Source organism: Crocodylus porosus, unplaced genomic scaffold (assembly GCF_001723895.1).
Source record: "Crocodylus porosus isolate Cpor-Errol unplaced genomic scaffold, CroPor_comp1, whole genome shotgun sequence".
Classification (NCBI taxonomy): domain Eukaryota; kingdom Metazoa; phylum Chordata; order Crocodylia; family Crocodylidae; genus Crocodylus; species Crocodylus porosus.
The window spans coordinates 79,339,159-79,365,132 of record NW_017728886.1 but is presented as its reverse complement, the minus strand read 5'-3'; the positions used below and the strand labels follow the sequence as shown (position 1 = coordinate 79,365,132).

Genomic DNA, 25,974 nt, shown 5'->3' with positions numbered 1-25,974 from the left:
ATCTTGCTGGGATCCTATGACCCCAGCTGACTTCCTGCCCCTGGGGCAGGGGGCTGGACTCGCTGATCTTCCGAGGTCCCTTCTAGCCCTAATGTCTGTGAAATCTGTGAAATGTTATAAAATTCCAGTGAATTAATAATAAATTGGTGATCTTGGTAGGATCTGACTACATAGAATCATAGAGAATTAGGGCTGGAAGTGACCTTCATAGGTCATCTAGTCCATTTCCCTGCCTGGGGCAGGATAATCCCTAACCAAACCACTGTATACACATCCACTCACTGACTTCTCAGCAAAACTATGCAGTCAACCCTGACACAGCACAAAGCTTTACACCCTTATCTGCCACAGGTAAAGGAGGGAATACCATGGTGGTCAACATCCTGAAGCATGTTGTTAATATACACAAGAGAAGGAAGAGGGCTGAACCCCAACTAAAGAGGAAGGAAAACCCCCCCACATGATTGTGTTGGTGTTCAGGGTTTGGTCATAGTAGGATCCAGCATACATAGCTGGACTGGCAAGTGGGATTGGGCAATTGTCTGAATCTGGTGCAGGGTGCCATACTAGTGCCATATTGGTGCCACAATCCATACCAGTCTAACCATGGGGTAAAATTCATCCCAGACCCCAATATGGTGATTGGTCTGACCTTGAGTGGAGGGGCAAGACCTTCTTGCTAGGAAAGTTGGGGCTCAGTCCCAGCAGAAGTACTGACACATCAGTCAAAATTCTCAATCTTGACTATTTGCTGCAGAAGGCTTTAAAAAATGCTGACACGTGTAGCAGGATATGAGGCACAGAAAAGGTCAGACAAATGCAGGCTTACTTAGAGGGCTGGGTGAAACAGGTCAGGCTGGTAATTTGTACTAAAAGATGGCCCTGGACCACAGGAACAAAAGGTTTTGCCATAATCTGGAAGTGAACCAGGTCTCTTGAGTCTCAGCAGCATTCTGTGATCTGGCAAATAAGCATGAAATTCACTGGCAAAGTCTCTCTTTCATCATTTTGTAGTAGTTAGACTTTTAATGCTAAGTATGCTGAAAAAAAGAGGCTCAAAGCGGGAGAAACTAGGATCCTTTGATAAGTTTGGCTTCAATCGCTCAGTGCCTCAGTTCTCCATCTATATAATGGGGAGATATATTTGAATATTGTGAAAATAAAAACCATAAGATAAACACAGAAGATATTCAAGGCCAGGTTTGAACAGTGTGAAATAAGGCATGATACAACTCACTGAGTGACAAGGGGGAAAAAACCTATTGAATAAGTACACATTCACTGAATAAAGCAGATGTTCTGTGGAGAAAAATGTTATGTAGTCGTGAAATTAGAGACTGTATCATAATGTGTGTTCACAATAAGGCTAAATTTAAATTAATATAAACAATCTCAATTCTGTTTCCTGACGTATGAATGCTCGCGGAGTTAATGGTAACATAGTTTTGTTTTGTTTTTTAATGTAAGAAGCTTTTAAAATTAGACTATTAAAATAAATTTGAACACTTTTAAAGTAAATCAGTTTCTAGCCCTATGGAATGCTGAGACCTCTTCCTGTTCTCTCTAAAATCAACAGCTGTTTTGCAAAACACTCATTAATTTTAAAGGAAGCAGACTGACCTTACAGTTGCTTACAAATGTATTGTAAAGTTTAATTTATATATATCCCTTTGACATCCTCTTGGAAAATGCTTCAGAAATAAAATTGTTCCTTTTTTCTGAATATTCCACTATTAGAACATATTATAAGAAAAATATAGAACACGTTTCATATTTGTTTTTACTGGGAGATAGCTGAAATCCACTAGGTAATCATTTCCTGACTCTCTTTAAAGAGAAGATGCTGCATATTCATTGTACATTAATATGTTAAAGTAGAGAGGATAGTTAATGGAGCATACATAAAAAATTAACACGCAGTCTGCTTATAATTTTGCTGTAGGCATTGTGGTCTATTAGTTTAAATTATTTCATGGTCTACATTGACTGCTTGATAGTCTTTATAGTATTGTATTTCTAAATTTTAATTAATTTCTGCCATTTTAAAAATATTAATTTACTTACTGTTCCACTCACTTGCCTCACATCAGTAAGTCAGACCTAGGAGTAATTTCCAAAGAAGTATTACATTGCTGTTTCTATTTAATAGCTCATTTATGTGAAGAGTTAGTCAAAGGCTAGGGTTCTGGGTCAGAGATTTTCGCAACAAAGACTTTTGAGCTGCATTGCTCCCTGAGTAACTTGTATGTTAAATACCAGTTGACAATTCTAATATAAAAATATATGTATCTTAATGTTTTTACAGCCTGGTTGAAGAGAGCAATCTTGTTCCAGTTCTTTTCCAAGTCATTCTGGTAAGAATGCATTCATTTTTATATTTAATTTTAACCAAATTTTAAATAAATTTGTTTAACATCATTTGAAATGCCCTGACTGAAAAGTTCTACTCATAACTATTTATTTTACTTGGACATGACTATATATGAGTCCTATGGCATTTTTTGGGTAGTTCAGCTTCATGGTATCTGTCAGTACATAAATCTCCAACTTACACAGACATTTATGTGGAATCTCACTAATGAGCAATAATTTTCTTTTATTTTACCACTCATAATTTTTCCTTATTTTTACTTATCTTATCTCCACCAGCAAACAGTATTAGTTTTGGTTTCACTGCATAACCTCAGAAAACTGTCTCCAGATAGCATTTTCAGCATAAACAAACTATTACTGTTAACTCCTCATACCAGCTACTAGAGCTGTAGGGTGCCTGTACACAGCACAGGTTTTAATCCTCATTAAATTGAATAGGTTTATAGAATTTAAATTTGGTGGTTGTTTTTTTTTTTGGAGCGTCGCATCAGTGTTTGTATTTTTTCAGTCCAGAGGGGATGTCTGTGCAGTTACAAACTGATTCAGCCTAGGCAGGTTAGATTAACCTGCAAAGATTTAATCAATTCAGGCTTTTTGAATGTCTGTCTCTAGCTTTGAAGAACAAGCAGGAAACCTGCTTGTGCAAACAGTCATGTAGTTGCAGTGCAAGAAAGGGCAAAAAATGTGGTGTGTACAAAGGCCTGGAGTTTTCAAACTTTTTAGACTCAGGACGCCCCTCGTTAGACTCGAGACACCTCTCAGAAAATGTCAGTTCTTAGTTATCACTTGTTTTTTGACTACAGAAAAATAATGGAGCAGTTTTTCTATTGTAAAGAACTCAGGAAGACCACAACAGGTCAGAATGTATTTAACACTAGGAATTCTTATTTGAAATTTCTGGCTTTATCTTGTGAATCATTTTGTTTACCTAACAGCACTAACATTATGTAGCACCCCGTGGCATGTTTGAAAGGATCTGAAGGCATCACAAGTTGTAGAGTGGCACCCTGTTTGAGATTCACTACACTAGAGCCACATCTTTTGAGAAATGGTCAGGGAGTACATTTGGATAGATCATACAACACTAGTAGATGATTCATGTTACTGGAGTACTGAAAAAAAAATGCTACAGTTTAGGCTGGAAGGTGAGTACTGTGTTAACTACATGAGATGCTGCCAGTAGCAGGTCCAGGAAACAGCACAGGTAGTGAAAAGTATAAGAGAACAATACAAAAAGAAGTGAGAGAGACTGGCTTCGATGATAATCATGTTTACATCTGATGTGCTGGATAACATGCAGTTTACCTTTCTTTTGTTTGAATGGGGTTACTGTACTTAAGTGAGGCATTCCCTGCTGTAGTTCGTCCAGTGGTGCTATTTGAAAAAGCAAAGAGATGAAAGATAATAAATTGCCATGTCCAATCACATGAGTGCTTAGCCACGTCCAGTAGTTGGTTTTCAATAGTGGCCAGTACTAGGCCCTTCACCACTATAGACCTAAGCTACAGCCTTCCTTCTCTTCCGCCGCCAGCCCTCCTCCCCCACTATTCTTATACATACAGTGCAGTTGTAACTGTAGAGTTCATTACAGGTTAATGGGGAAGTGGTGAATTTGGAGGTCCTTGTTAAAATACTGATAGCCCAGTACTCTCCAGTCATTTCCAGCTCTTTACCATTTCTTTTTTAACACTTTTTTCCCCCACAAATTCATATGAGGTAAGTTCGGTCATGTCAGGGTGTTCTAGGCGAATACTAAATAGTTTGATTTATGTAAGGCAAGCACATTACATACTTTTTATTGTAAAATCCTTTGACATTCAATCTCATTTAGATTAGTAGTTCATAAATGTAGTTCTGAATCGACTCTGATTTTTCCTCCTTAGGATTAAGTATTTTCATCTTCACTGTTTCATTGAGTGATTTATTTTACTGCCTATTATTATAAATCACTTTAATATCAAATACCTAGAAACACCCCTTTTTATTAAAAAAAAATCTTTATTGATGGCAGATTTTTTTTCCAGTAGCATGCAGAATACTGTTATCATGACATTTTATAATCACATGTATGCACAAATCTTTTAAAACAATTCGTATGTCAAATATTAACCACAAAAATACACAGATAGCATGAATACACAAATGCCACTAATAGCTACGTTACTAACCCAAATCCAAAGCAAGATGGTTTTTTTTCCTTATTCAACATGGAGACAATAGAAAAGCCTAATCTTGGATTTCAGTACTGGCCTGGGGCAAGTGTCTAATACAGCTGCAGCTCTGAGATGGGCCAGAGCTGGAGCTGTTGCCAGACCGGGGCCAGACCTGGAGCTCCCACTGCTTCTTTCTCCAGGCTAGGCCCTCAACTGCTGCCACTGCCTAAGTCCAGCCCCAGAGCTGCTGCTACTGTCTGCCTCAGCGCTGTCATAACTGCCTGTCCCGGGATGGGTCCAGAGCCAGAACTGCTACTGCCCCTGCTGCCTGGCTGGGGTCAGGACTCCAGGTGGGGCCAAAGCTGCCAGGACCAGGACAACTGCCTGGCCAGGGCCAAGAGCACAGAGACACAGTGGCTTTATTCTTTGGGTCAAAGCTAGAGCCAGAGTCAGAGCATGGGGAGGGCAGTCACCAGGGGGACAAGTGGTGAGGGTCAGCTCACCTGCTTCCCTGCCACTGCCTTCCCTGCTGCCGCATATAGGGAAGGAATTTAAGATAACCCTCCAATAATTAGATTCTATATATGTCAAATTATAGCAAATTTATAATTTTCCTTGTATAGACTCTAATGCGGGGGAGGGGGAGAATAGTCTTAAATTCCAAGTCACCTTAGCTTTGAGAAAATATAGTCATTTTGTTCCAAGTCCTATTTATAAATACTAACTAAATAATTATATATACTAACAAAAGGAATATACTATAATATTTTTAAATATTTTGTGCTAAGTTACCCAAGTACCAGAGTAGTACATGAACCTTAGCCTTCAGAACTGTGGCAGTTCATAGGCATGCAATTGGTCACCTTGGCTTAAGGTATGGGGAGCAGATGCTGCTTAGCTCCTATGGAGACCAAGAGAAGTCAAGCAGAAGGGAAGTGTTCAGGTATTCATTCCTACCTAAGAAACCCTCTCATGCAGGTGAGATCTTCATCACTGCATGTCTCCTAATACTCTGCATACTCTGTTTCTAGTGGGAGAGAGGTATTTCCCCTGCTGGAAATAAAATGGCCAGGAGTAGTCATAGATTTTGGGAAATTATATGTTCCCCCCCAAAAAATACCCTTTATTCAATATAGTACCTCTGGTATCTGAGGTCTGCTATGTGAAAGTGGAGAAATTGGAATCAATTGGTAACTTTATTTTCATTGTACAGTTTGATCTAATGTGGTCTACAAGTTGGTTACCCCAAGATATCCCAAGTCACTTGAAAATGATTGCTGCGTCTGGTGGTCCATTGAAACTTAGGTTGTGTCTTCTACTGCAAAGCTTTAGAAACAAATCATAGCTTTTAGGGGAAAATTACTCTTTCTTCAGCCTGCCCCATTTTTCTAAGAAGAGACAGTTGCATGTATGTGGCATTTGGGCTCTGAGAGAATGCCACTTAGGGGTACCCAAATGGTTTAAGATCAGAGGTACCCGAGACTGTTAAGGCAGAGCAGTTGTTTCCCTGTCTGACCAATTCCAGTCAGCCATGGAAGTATTTTAAAGAAATCCACATATGCTAGTAATAAACCTGCTCTTTTTTTGGCCAAGAGGTCAGACTGAGAGCTGTTTATGACAGCTTTTGTTCTCTGTGACCTCTGTTTTTGATGAGAAAGAAAGAAGCAAATGTTTGTAATAAACAGTTCACCCTTGCTGACTTTGGAAAATAATCTGTAAGCAGTAGAAGAACAAAAAAGATGTCAAAGCACATTCCAAGTATTTTGTGTTTCTGTTGCTTGTACACAAACGTACTAAGTGGTCAATCTGGATGGAAATGGAGTAGGGAAACAGTTCCTACTGTCATGGCATCAGATAGGAATTCAAATATAAGTACAATAAGCAGTAAGTTATTAACTCAAGTATTGCTCTTACTCTGAAGATCTAAAAACACCTCATACACACAAGTCTTGCCACTTCTTTCGTTGACACCAAAGCTGATTGGTTAACTGGTCTTTGGACATGTCTATACTTCAGGGCCAATCTCAAAAGGCAGGATAGATTGGTCCATATTGAGCTCCATGTTAGGTTAAAGCTAGCCTGAATTTCTTTATACTACTAGTCTGAAGCCACTTCTTTTGAGATTAATCAAAACCCAGTATTCATGTCTTTAAGCCTAGTTTATGACTTTCTACATTACCCAAAGGTCCCATGCTTACTACATGAACTGTGCAACACAGCTTATGGTAAGAAAATTCCACCAATTGCATGGACATAGATAGGCATTGTAACGTCTAGAGTGAATGAATGAGAACTCAAAAATGGAAAATGTCTTGAGAAATTAAGCCTTGTAATATCAGTCCCTCCTAAGGTATGTCTGTGCTGCAAGCAAAGGTGTGATTACAATGTAGGTATGGATATCTATACTAGCCTTTAGCTAGCATAAGTAACCAGAATGGCAAGACATTCTGCAGTAGTGGCAAGTTGTATGTGCTTTCATATATGCACATAAGATGGGAATAAATTACTTTCTATTTCTTAAATATAACTGAAGTGACAATGTTTACCAATTCAGTGATTGGTGATTAATTTTGAAGACTAACTAATGAAGACTTGGTATTTGTTTTGTAGATAATTAATTTGTAGAGCTTCCAGTTCAGCATTTTTATGAATGCTAAACTCTATCAAGATTTTAAGGAAAAATATTGTAAAAGAGAGTTTTCCTACATAGAAACAATGAGATTTAGTGACAGTGATTATAATATACCTTGAAAAATATAGGATAAGGAAAAACAGTGTAAAAACTGTCAAAGATTTGTCTTATTTTGAAATTAAAACTCAAGCTTTCAATTTACAAACATATGTTAGCAACATTGACTACCACTGAATTTAGTTCATTATTTTAAGTTATGAATGGTGTCAGTTGGTACATTGTAAGTGCTGTGAGGGCAGAAGGGATTATAGCAGAAAAAGAAACCAACTAGAAAGAGTAAAATAAAGTGTTGTTTTATGCTGTGTCTTATACTATCAAATGCCATCCTGTTAGCTTTTTCTGCTATGTTCAGATTCATTTGTGTCCCAATATCAGACATTTGTGCCAACGTTAAATTTATGAGCCAGATCAACTATCTAATTCAGTATCAGTGTTCTGAATGTATAAAGTATAAGCTACTATTCAGTAGCAGAATACTGTTATAAACGCTCCATAATAGTGTTACAAATGTATTTTGCCCCCACATTTTTATAATATATATTTGCATTTTAGAATTATTGCCAACATTTTGCTAAGTAACCAGCAATAATATCATTTTTATATTATTTTCTACTCTACCTTCCTTTCCGGGTAGTTCTTATTATAGTCACTGGGGGAGAAAAAAATCAATCAGAATTAAAGACCTTGAATAAAAACTGCACACATCGTAAAAAGTGTTGTTTATCTGCCCTTACTTTAGGGCTATCTGACTGCAAAGTATTGCATATAAAAGAAATCCTATAAAGTTGGTGAAATTGTATTTTTTATGTAGATAAATTTTAATACAAAAGCTAATGATGTTGGTGATTAGGAGCTCAGCACTATTCTTTTTTTTTTAAAGACAGATAGCAACTGTATACCTACCCTATTAGAAATTTTAGTGCAAGTTTTAATGTACTAGCTTTTCAGAGTTCAGTTTGTGTTATTAAACAGGTTTTATACGGTGCTGTCCTTTAAAGGTCAATGCCCTCATTAAAATGTATAGTGATATAGCTGGAATTTAAAGTATATCCTTGTATTGAAAATGTATTTCTAATGGGACTGAAGAATTATTTGTTGCAAGCTCTCTTTTACAAATGTAATATTGTTTAGTACAAATAGGGTGCATCTACACATGCAATTAATAAACAGTAATAAACTCAGGTGCATATTGCTCCTGAGTTTATTGCTCCTGGGTGCTGCATGTGAACATGTGCCCAGGACCACAGCACGTTGAGCTGGGTTGGAGCAGCCCCTGCTGGCAGCTCTGTCCTGGCTCAACATGCTGCAGAGGTGCATCGCCCACATTAAAGCACCCTTATGCCCCAGCCAGCGCTATCAGTGTCTAAACATTCATGGGTACAGAGTAAAAAACCTCTGCCATAGGATAGTACTTGTGTTTACAAGTACTAACCTATGGTGGAGTTAATTAGTTTACTCCATCCTAATAGCACTGCTCATGTAGATGCTGAGGCATTTACTGTGGAGCCAATTAGGCAACTACAATAAATATCTTGTGTAGATGCTGTGGGCATGTCTAAACTGAGCAATCTAACTTTGTCTTAAATTATCTAAAATTATATTTCATTCTATTGAAAGTACTGTGAAAGTAGTTTGTATACTTCAAAGTTTGTTTGATGTTTGTAATTTACTTTTAATGTAAAATTATTAACAATAGCTTTGAATAATGATTTAGTCAAAATCTCTGATCTATCTAAAATACCAATATACCATGTCTTATTTTAAAAAGACTCCAGATTTTCCACTGAAATTCTTTCATTTTGTAGAAGTTCTCAAAGATATACTTTAGAAAACCAAAAAGAAAATCAGATCAAAACAGCTGTGGAACAATTCTGTTCAATATTCACCTTTGGTTCTTATTTTTCTGATTTTTATCTAAGTTTGAGCTTTTATATTCATTATTGGTTTTGGTGGCATAATTCATTACTTACATCTCAAAAAGTTAATTCATTCCTAGGAAGTTTAAACCCATTGCAAAACTAAAACAAATGGAGCATTTACCATAGAAAGTCATTTCAAAGATGTTTTTTAAATCCAACAGTGTGATTCCCCAGAATTGTCTCACTTTTTAAAATGGGAGGGTTAGATTTGAAGACCAGTCTGGATCCTGACCCTGCAGTGAAATCCTTCATTGCAGGTCCTTATTCCTGAGACGAGCCCTTTGAAGTCCATGGGACTCTACATAGGAGGTACACATCTGTGCATGCACTCTTTTTGTATGGGGCAAGATTTGAGTCTTTAAAATTGTGCTTCTTTAAGGCAGAAGCTTTAGTTTATATCACTATTTAATAATATAATATATAAAACCACTAAGATTTGTGAATAATTAAGTGGAGTACCTCATTCTCCTCTTCTGTCCTTTTTATTGATGACCATGGTGCTGTATCTTAACTTGAATTGTGGATCATATCTTTTAATTGTCTATGCATTACTGGTGTTGCATATAAGCATGTAATAGCTCTCAAAAGAACTAAGTAATTGAGTAGACAGGCTAATTTGCATGAGAAATCTTTGGCAGTTACATTGACATAGACAGCTACAGTTCTACTTTATAATTCCTCAAGCAAACATTCTTATTACAGTATGTGAACTGTCTTTTATTTTTGTTTTAGTTTTGTTTTTGCTTACATCACTGGCACGTGAACAAGGGTATTGCTGCTGCAATTTGTGGTTAAAATAAAGTAGAAAATCTACCTGCTCCAGTTTTTGTATAAACAATGTTGCGGAGTTTAGCCCAATTTGCAAAATTGGTATAAAAGGGTAAATGCATTGAGAGAAGTAATAGGACTCTCATTGGTCCTTTCATTCCCTCTAGCCTCTCTTAAACTCTGGGAATATAGGTAGACAGCCTTTTCAAGGGATTGGTTTGGAAAAGGATGTCAGGACTCAGTTACTCCTGAGGTGAGTTCAGTAGATGGGATTAAAAAGTTCATATCCTTCTCCTAGACTGGTAGGTCATTCAGCTCCCAAGCCAGCTCAGGTTGCCTGCAAGAAAGCATGCTTGTCCCTGGCCCACACAGTTAGCTGCAGGTCAGACTGGACTGCAACTGATGTAGTAGAGTTGTAAAACTGTTTTCAGTAGGAAGCTGCTGGCATCTGCTGCCCTGGCAGTCCCTCATAGAGAATACAGCCAATGATATCAACGACGAATCTTCACATGTGAGTGCCATTCGTATTTCCACATTACAGACTGCAGTACAGTGTAGAGATATATGAGAGAGCTTTTTAAATGGACTGCCTTGCCTTCTTGAAGCAATCTAGCTGCAACAGTACAGAGCCAAGTATGAGGTATCTTAACCATTGAGAAGCCAAGTAGGTGATTTTGACAGCTTTAGATTTTGTATTTTCTCACTTAAGAATCTTACACTGATCTGATTACTAAAATCTGAATGCTTAAAATGTTCTGAATGTCTTAAAGAGACCCCTCTTTAAGACCATAAAAGAAGGCCCAAATAACTAATTACTTTTGAAAATTAAGGTTTGAATCTCTTTCCCTCATCTTTTCTAATTCCAGACAAGAGATAAAAAGCATTTCACAGGAGTATTGTGATAAGTTTGTTTATATTTGAAAGATCTGCAATTTTTATGGCAATAAATGGCACAGAAATACTGATAAATAAACCCATTCCATTTTACAGAGATATGCTTGTAAAGATTAGAGAAGCATGCTAGAAACCAGAGCTTTCATTTTAATAAAGTTATATAGCAGTATTTGTAACAGAAGGGGATGACCTTTGGACAAAAAAAAGATACAAGAATGCATATTATTATATTCTCTACCCCACAAAAATATGTTTCAAATTCTTCCTCTCCTGTAATTGTGCACAGGGATACTTTGGAATGTAAGTATATATGTATATGCATTTCTGAAGACAGAATATAATCCACCGTCTTTATCATAGGTTGTATAGAGTAGGATCATAAGCAAGCAGAGCAGGAAGGAGCCTCACAAAATTATTTAACCAGCCCCCTGCCTCAAGAAACATCCCTGACTATAAACCATCCCAGCCAAGTTTCCAGTTTCTGTAGGTAACCTGCTCCGAAGCTTGCCTACCATTGAAAGAAAGTTCCTCCAAATCTCCAGCCTAAATTTCCGCTGCTGTAGCTTGAGGCATTGCTCTTAGTCTTGTCCCTATAGCCACAGAGAAAAGCCCATCTCCATCTTCTCTATAATTGCCCTTCAGGGATTTGGAGACTCTTATCAAATCCCCCTCAGTCTTCTCTTCTTGGATAGGGATAGAAGTAAACCAGTTTAAGTGATCAGAAACTGATTTAAACCTGTAACAGAATGGAAGCTTAGTGCATACAAACCAGTTTCAAAATGGCTGAAACTGGTTTAATTAAGATAAACCTGGTTGAATGTAGTATCAAACTTAACTGATTTGGGTCAAACCAGTTTATGAAACTTCTGTCCCAGACCCCTTCCTGGTTCAAGTTAAACCACAGTCCCTCAGCATGCTTTCCAGCCCTGGTCTGGGTGGTGCTGTCTGCTCCAGAGACCAGGGCCGACCTGGCCCCTCTGCTTCCTAGCTGCAGCAGTAAGGGCTGGCTAACAAGGGGGTGGGAGGGGGAGGGAAGCCTGCCTGGGGATGCAGCCCAGTGTACAGTGTGGGGGACTGCCCCCTCCCCCCCCCCAGACAAATCCTGGCTGGGTTCTGGGGCCAGGGAGGAGGGTTAAACACCCCTTCCCCAACTCACTGCTGGCTGCAACTATGAACTACAAATCCCAGAGGCACCAGGAAGCAGGAAGAGGAAGTGATAAGAAACCCTGCATATTCCTACTGTTGTAATTCTGGACTGCAAATCCCAGAGACCTTGAGGGCAGCAGGAAGAGGAAGTGAACACACAGCCAGAGAACCATGCTTTAGCGTCCCCCAGCCCTCCCTCCCCCTCTAGCTTCTGGCCTGAGCTACTGCAGACATGTGGCTGCGTTTCCTGAATCAAAGGTAAGTCTATTCACTTCTGTTTCAATTTAATCTGTGCAGTTTAACCTGTAAGGACTGAATCAGTTCAGCCTAAAGGCTGTCTGACTGTCTGTACCTAGCCTGACAGACTGAAAAACACTAGTTCTTGCCACCCAGACCCCTAATCAATTTTGTCACTCTTGGCTGGGCTCTTTCCCAAACTGTTCACATGCTTCTGGAAGTGTGGGGCCCAAAACTGGACACAGTACTCCAGGTGAGGCCTCACCAGGGCTGAGTAGAGTAGAAGAATCACTTCCTTTGATTTGCAAAAGACTCTCCATTTCATAGAGCCCAGGATGTTAACCTTTTTTTGCAACAAGAGCACATTGTTGGCTTATATCCAGCTTATGGTCTCCCATAACCCCCAGGTCCTTCTCTGCAATACTGCAGCCTAGCCACTCATTCCCCAGTCTGTATGTATGCATGCAGTTATGCAGTTATTTCATCCCAAGTGCAGGACTTTGCACTTGTCCTTGTTGAGTCTCATCTGATAAATTATGGACTATTTCGCTAATCTATGCAGGTCATTCTGAATCTCAGTCCTACTCTCTGGAGTATCTGCAGTGCCATCCAACTTGATGTCATCCACACATTTGCAAAGCGTGCACTTAATCCCATCATCCAAATCATTAATGAAGATATTAATTAAAACTGGGCCCAGGACAGACCCCTGGGGACCACCACTTGATGCCTCCTCCCAACTAGACATTGAGCCATCAATAACTACTCATTAAGTATGAAGATCCAACCATTTTGCCATAGTACTTTCATCTAGTCTTTCTTTCCTCATATTGTTAATTAAAATGTTATGAGACAAGTGTCAAAAACCTTGCTAAAGTCAAGGTATAGCACATCCACTGCTCTCCCCCCATTCACAGGGCCTGTCATCTTATAGAAAGAAATCAGGGTGGTCAGGCATGACTTGCTTTTGGTGAATCTATACTGGCAGTTCCTGATCACCTTTTTCTCATCTAGGAGCTTCACAGTGGATTCCCTGAGGACCTGCTGCATGATCTTTCCATGCCAGGTACAGAGGTCAGGTTGTCTAGTCTGTAGCTCCCTAGATTATTCATCTTCCATATGTTAAAGATGGGCATTGTATGTATTCCTTTTTCTGGTTATCTGGGACTTCACCAACTTCCATGAGCTCTCAAAGAGGATAGCCAATGGCTCCAAAATTACCGTGGCCATTTCCTTCAGTACCCTGGAGCGCATCCTGTCCAGACATGCCAACTTGAAAGCATCTAGGTTTTCTAAGTGCTCCCTAACCTGTTCTGCCATTACTCTAGTCTGTTTTCTTCCCCCTTTCCCTATCCTTTGTATTTAAATTACTTTATTCCTTTCTCTTTAGTACCTCTGGTCGGTCGGTCGGTCTGTCTGTCTGTCTGTCTGTCTGTCTGTCTGTCTGTCTGTCTGTCTGTCTGTCTGTCTGTCTGTCTGTCTGTCTGTCTGTCTGTCTTTGCTGGCAACTGTGCTTATCATCTGATAACTGCCCCTGTTTGTAAAAACTCACTTTAATGGCAAGTGAGTTAATCTATTTAAAGCCTACAGAAATTGGTCTCTGTGGATGCATCTACATGTCACCTTACTGTGATGTAGCATTGTACTACATCGCCGTATGGCACACTACAGTGATGTAGTGAACACATGGATCTACATGTGATCACCAGCTATGTTGCCACAATGGTGCATACTACATCATCATAGTGGCAAAATCTGACTGTGCACTGTATGCATAGTAACTGTCCATGTTGTGCCATGCTTTAGTACTTCCAAAAGGTGCCGTAGCAACGTTGTAGTATGGCGAAGTGTAGACATGCCCTATATATAGGTGCTTGTAATTTGCTATGTATTTTAATTATACTAGATAATAGGGGTGTGCAAAACGGGTCATATTCTATTCAGATTTGGCCTGAATCAGGGACAGTGATTCAATTTGTTAATTTGGATCACTGTCCCCGATTTGATTCTGCTGAATCTGAATCTGAAGATTCAATGCAAATTCAGAAAATCAGCAATTTGGCCATAGACACAGCTTTAAATCGGTTTTTTTCTACATACCTTGAGGTACCAGGTGCAGCTCATGAACTTTGTGATGGTGGAGTGGATGGAACATCCCACAGGAGCACAGGGGCCCCCCACGTGCTTGGCAGCAACCCAGAAGTGGACTGGAAATACTTCCGGGTCCGCTGGGGAGCATGCTGGGGGGCCCCCCCCCATGTCACTCCCAGTTCGGTGATCGGCTGAGGGGGGAAATTCAAGTATGCCCCCACTCCGGACCCAGGAGGCACCAGTTGTTGAGCGGGGGGTGGGGAAGAAGGGGGCTTCTCGGCGCGCTCTGGTGGACCCGGAAGTGGACTTGAAGTGCTGCTGGTCCTCTTCCAGGTTTGCTGCCAAGCATGCTGGGGTGCCTTCTGTGGGAGCTGCCTGCTACCTTGAGGTATGTAGAAAAAACATTCAGAGCTGTGTCTATGTCCGAATTGCTGAATCTTCCCAAATTGATCTGGAGAGATATTAAAGGGTCTCCTGATTCGATTCAGAGATTCAGTCACTGAATTGGGCCGAATCTCTGCTGAATCGAAACAGGGACTGAAGCTTTGCACAACCCTACTAGATAACTAAGTTTCTTAATTAAACAAAGGAACCACTAAAAGACTTTAGAGAATTCTTAATTTATTAAATAAAAATGTGTGGTTTTTTAGGTTTTGCCCTATAAAAGTAGATTTTTTATGGATAATAAACATGTATTGGTTGCTTTTATTGATTTTTAAAGCTAGCCATAACACAGAGGAATAAGAAATCCCAGAAGATTTCACAGAGGAATAAGAAACAGACAGGTATATCAGTATCTGCTTTGGAGAAATGGAAACTATAGTTGCTGCTGATGACATCAAAACTTGAGTTCTCAGTCTATTTCTAATGTCATCTCAGTATCATATCTCTTTGATCTCTCAGATTATAATTAATTTATTTTCTTTCATTAGGATTAAGCTGTAAAAAAGCATTACTACTTGTTTTTATTTTGGAAAAGTTTGTATGTTAGTCACAAGTGATCAGTCCTCGCTAGTATAGCATAACATTTTCTAGGTCATCTTGAAAAATAAAGAATTTGTTATCTGTGGTAGGTATTTCTTTGAACTATATTACATAAACATTGCTGGGCCTTGCACTCATGTGTTTCTTTAGGTTTGTGGTAGTTTATCATTTTATTGCTCTATCCAAAAGGGGAAGGGCTTTTCACTATATTGCTCTAAAGTGACATACAATTATATATTGAAACCTCCATTTTGTTCCTTTTTCAAGAACCATATAACTGTTTTATTTGTGAACCTAATCCAAGGGAGAATGGAGACAGAGTTTGTACACATTAGCTGTATGTGTAAAATCAGAACATGCTTTGGATAACCATTATTTTTTGCCTTTTGTTGATGACTGAAAACATCCAAAATGAGTGTTTAGTATATATTCACAATAACCCAAAGCTAAGTAACGGTTGGTTGGGGTTCGAAAAAGGCTTGTGTTGTGGTTGAGTTAAGGAATTGGAATAGGGATTCCTATAATTATAATACAGTCTCAGAACTGTAGGCATTCAAATCAGCAAAGCCAGACTGAGACCTTGCACCAACTCACTACAATACCAAGCCCTGGACAAGGTCAGCAGGAGACCCTCTGGTTGTCACCTACAACTCCCTGGCTTGAACACCTTAGAAACATCATTAATGTCTGTCAACTACTCCTGGACAAGGTAGCTACTTGGAACAAACCTGTCCTAGTTTACAAGAAGTCCCCCAATGTCTGACAACATCTCTCGAGCAAAAAGCTACCAAACTCTCATTCTTAGCAAGGCATTGGGCCTTTCAGCAGACCCAGATGCCTGCTTTGTCCTAGCATCATTACAGACCTTGTCGTCACTGGACCAAATAATACAGATCATAACTTCCAAGGTTCATTCACTTGCAATTTTACCAACGTCATATGTGCCATCACATGCTTATAGTGCCCCTTAGCTGTCTAGATTGGCAAGAAGGGGTGATCCATATGTGAAAGGGTGAGTGAACACCAATTTTTCATCGGCTCCACAAAGACACAAAAACCTGTGTCCAGACACTTTGGAATGTCCCCAGACATTTCATCATTGACCTCAGAGTAGCTGTTCTCAGGCAGCAAACATTTAAAAACTGATTTGAATGGGAAATTGTGGAACAAGAAATACTCTATGGACTAGATTGCATTAAGAATTATTTAAATGAGGGCTGTGGTGTCTTATCCTATTGCCTGTATTTGCTTTTGTGACTCCTTTCTTCCTATAGGTTCTTTGCTTATTTACCACTCCTAGAACTATCCCCTCCCCCGCCTTCCTCCTTTTTATATTCAAATCATCCTCAATTCTATATATAATATAAGCTTTTATGAGCTGGAGTTCATAGGTACTAACTAAATTATGTGTACTAGGTACTAACCTTAATTTAGTTAGTCTGTAAAATGCAATTCTACCCTGTCTTGTATTTTAAACATTGTCAATGAACAACTAGAAGAGGGACACCTTTCTAATGAGGTATATTTATTAAAAATAGTGTACTTATGTACTATATCCAAGGAAGAAGGGAAAACAGCTTTGGATTTAAAACTAATTAAATGTGGTAACTTACTTAATTTTTTGTTGGAAAGTTAAATAAATGGTTAGAAAATTATAGTTTCAGAAGCTGCTGGTTCAAAGCTATGGGACTAACCATTAAATTGTATTCAGAGGAGAATAAATTTAATTCTTTATGGGCTTTGCTTTTCAAACAGTTGGTGACTATCACAGCATATTTCTTTTTTACTTTAAAAAGAAACTGTTATGTTTAAGAGTTAGCAGCACATGGAAGGATTTACTATAATGACTTTCTGTACTCCAGGCAAGACAATTCTATTATATATTGATCATTTTGGAGCTGTATATTTCTTGGTCTTAAATGCAGAAGATCACAATGTATTCTTGTATCAGAAGTGCCCTGTTAAGCAAAAGTTTGTTTTTTATTGTCAGGAAGATTAAAATGTTATGATGAAAAAAATCAGAACTAATTAACAGAACTATTGATGTATTCTCAAGTTAGAAATCAATACATCGGGCCCTAAAAACAAAGATGTGCTAACACAGATTAATAGTTTGTGCTATCTGTGTAGATGCAGCATTAGGTTCCATCACAGTAAAAATTAAGGGCAAAATGTTAATCCATTTTGATGTTCACACTGTCCTTTTACGTACGTAAGAGAAGCAGTGTGTAATGTAGCCTGAAGCATCTTGCTCTGTACCAGCAGGTTGGCTGTTATAACTCTGATGGTACATCTCTACTTTCTCTTTCTCTAGCACAAAAATGGATTTTTACTACCAGTTGGTGATTAGTCCCAGATGCAATATAAGCTTTTAAAGTTCTATATTTCAATATTTTTATAGTGTACTTCTACTTGTTTTCATACTTTTACCCAGATATAACATGTTATTAATCCTGTTTACTTAATTCTGAGTGTTTTCACATAGATAAAAATCTAGAAATGATTCTTAAGTGCTGTATATCACTTCATTTTTATTAATGAAGGGTTGCAGAAAACTGTTTAAAGATTAAAATTCAAATTAATTGACACTTTGAGATACACCTATGATTTTTTTGCATGATTCATAGGCAACAAATCAGTCCTTGAGGGCCAAATTCTAAATTGTGTGTACTGTACTGAGTCAAGGATCTGAGTTTAGTATGTATATTTTACTAATACACACAGTAAAATCTGGTTCATTTGTCACTCCAAGAAGAATGGTAAATGATGACTAATTATCCACGAGTGACTAAATATCCATAGCCATTTTCAGTTTTTCATTGAGACTTTTTTTGCATGCCAGATCAAGACACAGTAAAAATATTTTTTCATAATTTATAATGAAGAAAAAGTGCTACAAAAAATGCAAATTGAACGAACCCTGCCCTAGCATAACAGAATTGTGGTAGGATCAGAGTGTTATTGTAGTCATGATGGCTGAAGAAATATTTCAAAATTGGAATATGTTTCTCAAGTGGAAAGGCTGATTTTCTTCACTGGAGTAGAAGTATGGAGACACTTTACTATAATGCCTGCTGCTTCTCCCTGCCCAGGAAGCAGCAGAGGCGAAGTCCAGTTTTAATCTTTGTACTGCTCCTGAATTGACAGGTTTTTGGCTACTTTTCATAGATGCTAGGGTATGAAGGGACCTCAACAGATCATTGAGTCCAACATCCTGGGCAGGAAAGTGGTCAAATTCTTATTCAGGCTTCTCTTAAAGACCCCCAAAGTAGGGGAGAGCACCACCTCTCTTGGAAGCCCATTTCAAATTCTGGCCAGCCTTATGGTGAAGTTCTTTTTAATGTCCAACTTAAATCTGTTGTCTCTCAGTTTGTGGCCATTACTCCTTGTTACTCCAAGAGGTGCCCTAATGAACAGAGCATCTCTGGTTCCTTGGTACGCCCCCCTAATGAATTTGTAGGTTACCACAAGATCACCTCTCAGCCTTCTCTTGTGGAAGCTGAAGAGATCCAGGTCCCTTAGTCTCTTGTCATAGGGCTTGGCCTGAAAACCCTTAACCATACAAGTGGCCCTCCTCTAGACCATCTCAAGGTTATCCACATCCTTCTTAAAGTACAGTGCCCAAAACTGGATGCAGTACTTCAACTGTGGTCTGATGCATGCCACATAGAGGGGAAGTATCACTTCCTTGGCTCTATTTGTCATACATCTGTTAATCCATGATAAAGTGCAGTTAGCTTTGCTGATGGTTTTGTTACACTGATGACTCATGTTCATCTTGGAGTCCACTGTAATTCTGAGATCCCTTTCTGCTTCTGTGCTGCTGAGAGGGTTACTTCTCAGCCAGTAGGTGTGCTGTATATTTTTACGCCCTAGGTGCAGCACTCTGCATTTTGCAGCACTCTGTCCTTGTTGAACTGCATCCTATTGTGTTCTGCCTACTTTTCCAAACTGTCCAGGTTCGCCTTCAATCGTTCCCTGCTTTCTGGCGTGTTCAATTCCCCCCACAATTTAGTATCATCCGCAAACTTGGACAGAGTACACTTCATGCCCACATTCAAGTCACTGATGAAGACACTGAAGAGTACAGGTCCAAGGACTGAGCCCTGCAGGACCCCACTGCCCACATCCTTCCAGGTTGATACCGACACATCCACCACCACTCTCTGGGTACAACCCCCAAGCCAATTTGCCACCCACCAGACTGTAATCATCTAAGTCAGAGCCTCTTAATTTATTTATGAGAATGGGATGAGTTACTGTATCAAAGGCCTTCCTAAAATCCAAGTAAATGACATTCACCTCTACTCCTGTGTCTAAGTGTTTTGTGACCTGGTCATAAAAAGAAACCAGATTAGTCAGGCATGATCTACCTGCTGTGAATCCATGCTGGTTACCCTGCTCTATCATTTTTCCCACCGGACTCACACAAATATGATCCTTAATAATTTTTTTCAAAAATTTTTACAAGGATAGAGGTGAGACTAACTGGCCTATAATTACTTGGATCCTCCTTGCTCCCCTTCTTGAAAATAGGGACCACATTATCCCTTTTCCAGTCCTCTGGAACCTGACCTGAGTGCCACAAGTGCTCAAACAGCTGTGCCAGTGGTTCTGCTATGACACCGGCCAATTCCTTCAGTACCCTCAGATGCAGCTCATCTGGGTCTGCTGACTTAAATGCATCCAGTACATCAAAGTGACTGTACCAAGTCAGCGTCAACAGTTGGTGGGCTGGTGTTCCTTTGATGCCCATCTAAGAACCCATTAGGAGACTTATATTGATCCTTGTTCAGGAACTCTAAGGCAAAGGACTCATTGAAAAACACAGCCTTGTCCCCCTGTCTGTCACTAATTTCTCGTGCTTGTTCAGTAGGGGTCCTATACTGCCCAGTGCCTTCCTTTTACTCCCTACATAACCTAAAAAAAGACTTTTTGTTGTCTTTAATTTTTGTTGCCAGCCTCAGCTCTGTAGTTGCTTTGGCCTTTCTAACTGCCTCACTGCAAGTATGGGCCAAATAAATATACTCCTTCTTGGTAGCTTCCCCCGGCTTCCACTGCCTGTATGCCTCTTTTGCCCTTAGGCTTCCCTGGATTTCTCTGTTTAGCCAAGGAGGTTTTTGGCCCCTTTGCCCCCTTTCCCACACAATGGGATCATCTCCTTCTGCTCTCAAAGGATCACTTCCTTTAAGAACAATCACCCTTTCTGGACTCCCATCTCGCCAATGCCCCTATCCTGCAGTGCATCGTAACTAAACTCCTGAACACACTGAAGCTAGCCTTCCTAAAGTCAAGTATTTCCACCCTACTAGTTATCTTTCCCACCCAATGCGGTATAGTGAATTTGACTGATTGATAGTCACTGTCCCCAGGGTAACCACAAATCTGCAGCTTCCCTACCATCCCCCGTAGTTAACACCAAGTCCAGTAAGGTATTCCCCCTAGTGAGACCGTATACCTCCTGTGTTAGGTGAAGGTCCTGTATGCAGGTTGAGACCCTACATGAATGGTTGGATTTGGTTGACTGTTCCTCCCAGCAGATGTCAAGGTAGTTTAGGTCCCCCTCGACAACCACATCCCTAGACTATACAGTGTCTGAGAGCTGCCTCAAGAATTCCAAGTCTAGTTTTTCCTCTTGATGCAGTGGTCTGTAGCAGACCCCCACCACCAAGTCCCAGTCCCTTTGCCCCCAACCTCCATGTATTCTAACCCACAAGATGTCAACTTTTTCCTCCTCTGATCCTATTTTGATTAGAGTAGATGTATAGCGCTCCTTAACATAGAAATCACCACCCCCCCCTTTCTCCCTACTCTGTCCCATCTATACAACCTATAGCCCTCAATGCATACTGCCCAGTCATGGGTGGGGTTCCACCAGGCTTCCCTTAGCCCCACTAAATCAAAGTTACTGTTTGCAAGCAGGAGTTCGAGTTGTTCTTGCCTGTTCCTCATGTGCCTAGCATTAGTATAGAGGCACTTGAGCCTTCCGATTGGTGCCTTTGGTGCCTGTCCCCTCCCCCCACCCAGACCAGTTGTATATTTGGGGAGAAATTACTGGACCAATTGTATAATTGGAGAGAAAATAGATAAACTTGGAGTACAAAGTGCCATTCTTCAGTGCTGGGTGAGAATATGAGAATTGTATTATTAAATAGGGCCCCTGCCTCATTACTGAGAAGGGGGAGGGAGCCCAGGGCCCACTGGCCAGCCCAGCCCCTTTGAACAGACATAACGGTAAAAGGGACCTAAATAAAATGGCTACATGCCACAGATGCATAGGCAGTAATTGGCAGGCCTGGAAGTAGAGGGCCAGATGACCCAGGGAAAGGCTCAAAAGCCCCAGGTTTCACCCAGAAGGGGTAGTTTGACTGTAGGATCTGTGGGAGGCAGAGCTCTAAGGGACAGGCAGTCTATACCACCTGGAGGAAAGGACTGTGACCACAGAAGGGCAGAAGAAATCCTGTGCTGCAAGCAACACAAGATAAGTACTTTGCGCCTTTTGCATTTTTTGTTACCCTGGTGTGAGAATTAACCCCAGCAGGGGAGCTTATATTTGACAAGCCTTCTGTTTGGAAGCATATGCTCATGTTTTGATTTATGTTTGAACCAGAGGACCTGGGTGGCTGTAAGGGGTGGATTGGAGACCCCTAGGGTGCAGGAGAGGCACTCATTCTAGCCCACTTGTAGAGGGCTGGGGCCCTAGGGTGTTGCGTGTGGGCAGTAGCTCAAATATGTTGCAAAAGGGGGGACTGTGGCATGTCAGAGGACTGGGCATCTGGCACCAAGACTGGGGTGCAGTGTAAACTCCATGCCTTTACCTAGGGGCCAAGTGGCACAGAGCCCACAGAGGGCTTCAATGGGGGTCAAGAACCTAGGGTCCTGGTGCAGTGGACCCCAAGTCACAGGCCCCAGGCAGAGTAACAATGAGCCAAGGCCTGGAAGGGCCTGAGTTGAGGCAAGGACCTACCCCAAACTCCACATCTACCTCCTAGAGCAGCCTCCCTACTAACCTATAACATGAAGTCATGGCAGGCAAGATAACCATGAGGGGGGCAAGACACAGACAGCCTGAAAGTGAGGAATTTGGATCTCAGCAGCAGCCCAAAACATTAAGCATTACAGCTATTAAGCAGATAAATATTTCCTGTACCACTTCTTACTATAAAAATTCAGAATGACCGTTGTATAAGCATTACAGGATGATGAGAGAATAAAATCATCAGTCAAAGATGTTTTTGCTTGACACGCATACATGCACTCTTTGCCAGAATAGAAAATTCTTCAAAATAGAATAGCTGATGATCTCTATCTTCTTGAATTAATAAAAGCTGAAGAGTAGCCAGTGCTTGTGGTTGGCAGATGCTATGGCAGACGTAGGCTAGTACCTTGTAAATCAAGCAGTTACTAGGAACAAATTTAATTCTCATTTAGTATGTGTACATTTGGAAAGGACTAATTATACTTTAATAGCTGACAAATTTAGTCAAAGTGTTTTATATATAAATCAATAGTATTCTGGGTGGGATTCAGTGACGGGGTTTATATCATTTATTGGACTAACTGTATAGTTGGGAGATTTGTTGGATAAGTTTGCAACATAAAGTGCCCTTTTTCAGAGTATTCATTAATAAGGCCATACCCAGTGACTAACTATCCAGGTTTCTCTAGAGAAACAATTCAGGTTTAGCATCTTGCAAGGTGTTACTGCTAGTTATCTGAATGTTTGGATTTACTGAATATGCAGTCTAGGTTCATATACCTGCTTGTTTTTGTGAGTTGGAATACCAGTCCCGTCAAGTTGAGCATCACAGAACAGGGAAATCTGCATTTTTTTTCCACTGGTCGTTTAGTATCCTTTAGGTACTTTAGTGTCTCCCAACAACTGTGTTTATTTCAGGGGCAGACAATTATTTTGGGTGGAGGGCCGCTTACTGAGTTTTGGCAAGCCATTGAGGGCTGCAAGGGTAGCCCAGCTCCTGGCATCTTGGGACCAGAAGTCCTGCCCCCTAACCCCTGACCTTTGCCACTGGAAGTTCCTCCCATTGAACCTCCCAAAAGTACTCATTTCAGCAAGAGCTTGCCATCTCAGAACCAGAAAAATACCGAATTATATTCTAAAAATCAAACATTTACTACAACATTCATTAATTTGATTTCAAAAAATATATTTGTCCTGATTTACATGCGTTTGTGTAGTGTACATAGAGGGGATTGTATAATATCTTAAAATGAAGTCTTACTCTTGTATATTGTGGGGAGGATGTGTGGGGGTAGGTGTAGGTTTGTGGGTGTGTGTATATATGTGGGGTGAGGGAGCATGTGGGGGTGTGTGGGGAGCTGTAAGTATGTGGGGAGAGGGTGGCTGTGGAGGGAGAGGAGTGCACAACATCCTCCAGCAGGCAGAGCCCCCCACAGCTATCCTGGCAGCCCAGGCTCTGCGCTCCTGGCCCAAGACATCAGCATGGGCCTATGCTTCCACTCGCAGCCACTTCCCCCATCTGTCATCAGCTCCCCTCTGCCAGTTCCCCGTCCCTCCCCACACTTGTCGCTCTGGCACCACATCCCAGCTGCACGGCTGAGACCACAGGATGCAGCAGGAGCTGGACTGGTCTGGTCTGGCTAGCACTGCACAGAGCCAGCCAAGAATCACAGGGCCCGGGCCAACTCATGCTGCATACTGTGGCCCAGTGCTGCAGCCGGGGACCACATGGTGCCAGAGCAGCAGGTGGGGGGAGGGGCACGGAGGGGAGCAGTGGCTGTGGTGGCTGAATGGCTGCAGCAGGTGGGGTGAGTGGGAGTGAGTGGGTGCATGGAGCGCAGCAATACCTGGGTGGGAGTGCGGGGTCATGCTGGTGTACCAGAGCAAGAGCCAGCAGGGCCCAGTGCAGGGCACCAGGGGCACTCTGGAGCCAGGCTAGGCTGTGCCAATAGGGAGAGGGGGAGCCAGCCCAGCTCCAGAGTCCCTGCCAGCCTTGTCCCATGCCTTTGCCGCCCCCTCTGGGCCCCGCTGGCCCTGGCTCTGGTGCACCAGTGTGGACCCCACGCTCCCACCCAGCTGTCATTGCCCTTCGTGTGCCCGCTTGCTGGCCCTTTCCCCTGCTTGCCACTGCTTTCAGTGCTTCCCTCCCTGTGGCTGCTGCTGCTTCTCTCCACACTCCCACCTGCTGTTCCAGCACCACATGATTCCCAGCTGCAGTGCCAAGACCGCAGCAGCTAGCCCATCCTGGCCTGACTCTTTGGACTGGGGTGATCACGGGCAGTCCTCCCCTGCCTCCCCAGTTTCTGATCTGAATGTTCCTCTGATGCAGTGAGGCAGGAACAGCCCCAGGGGCCCAGGCCAGAAGGCTCTGCTTGACGCAGGGCTTTTGGCTGGTGGGGACAAGGCTGGGCAGGTCTTGCTTCCGCAGCCTTGGTCCTCCGGTGGCTTCCCCTGGGTCCTACTGCTCATGGCTCCTGTAATCTTTAACAGGCAGCCAAGGCCAGATAAAATAATTTTCTAAATGTTTTAGGGGCCCTGTGGGTCAGACTGGCCTGGTGGGCCAGATGCAGCCCTCAGGCTGTATTTTGCCTGCCCTGGTTTATTTCATACATCTGATTTCTTCTGATAAGTTGCCCTGACCAGATAGTGTCAGTTCTGGTTCCTCACATGCTGCCTTATTCCAATCTGTTGAAAAGAGTAATAAGTCAGCAAGCAGCATGTAGATCTATCACTGCTTTTAGATCATTTTACAAATTGCAAGTCTCCAGGAAAACCTTCACGCTTTCTCAAATCTCACCTCTCCTTTTGTCCTTAGGGTGTATCTTTGAATACCCAGGCATAATTCCCTTTTCTGACATTTACTCTGTATGTTCATGCCTAGTAGAAAATACTGTTTTAAATTCTGGGTCTTAAATATCAATAACTTCATTTAACAGATGAAAACATTTCTGCTTAACTTGATTCAGGGTCTTGGCTTAATTAATTTATTAGGAAAAAAGCAGTAAATTAGAAAGCATATTGACATGGAAAATACAAACATTATTTGTCCTGAGTAGTATTCAAGCCTGCTGGTATCTGATGTGTATTCAGTTCAGCTCTTTTTGTAAGAGGTTGCATTTCATTCATTCAGGTCAGTGCAGCAAAACAAAGATGAGTTTCATATTCAAGAGGGTGGTGTTCTGAAAGATGACTACAAGGCAGTGAAAAAAATTTAAAATGTTATTTTCTTTCATCTAGTAGGATCTGCTATATATTTATAACTGATAAATTATAAGACGTGCTGTTGCTGTAGAAGTATGACTGCTTTATCTTAGAAGGCTATAAACGGGTAAATAACACCACAAGTAATCTATTGCAGTATATGTACTACCATTCGGTTATGTATAACATGCTACAACACAGGTCTGATGACATAAAATATGCGCTAGGAGATAATGGTGGATACTGAAGATATTATAAAATACATTTATATGTAAATTTATGAACTATTATTATTTCATAATGAAATAATATCATTTTCATAACATTATGAAATGATGTGATAGGATGTTTTATTTCTATTGTCAGTTGTGTTTTTATACTATTCTTGTTCCACGTTGTTTATTGTCACGGATGGCCCCGCGAGCGGCCGTGAGCCCGCGAGCGCCCCCTTGCCGTGCCAATTAGGGTGGTCTGGCACCCTCTTCTCGCCCGCCACGTCTTTGCTGTTGAGGTTCAGAATGGGAGGCTGCCTACTTA

The 25,974-nt window shown here is 41.0% G+C and overlaps 1 protein-coding gene across 2 annotated transcripts in view; it reads left to right on the top strand.

Annotated features, from left to right (window-relative positions):
• ULK4 (unc-51 like kinase 4) overlaps positions 1–25,974 on the top strand; it is a 442,797-nt gene that overhangs the window by 244,663 nt on the left and 172,160 nt on the right. For both annotated transcript variants that reach the window (XM_019537396.1, XM_019537387.1), the window contains exon 30: positions 2,306–2,354. In XM_019537396.1, coding sequence (XP_019392941.1) covers positions 2,306–2,354 — 49 coding nt within the window. The remainder of the gene's footprint in view (positions 1–2,305; positions 2,355–25,974) is intronic.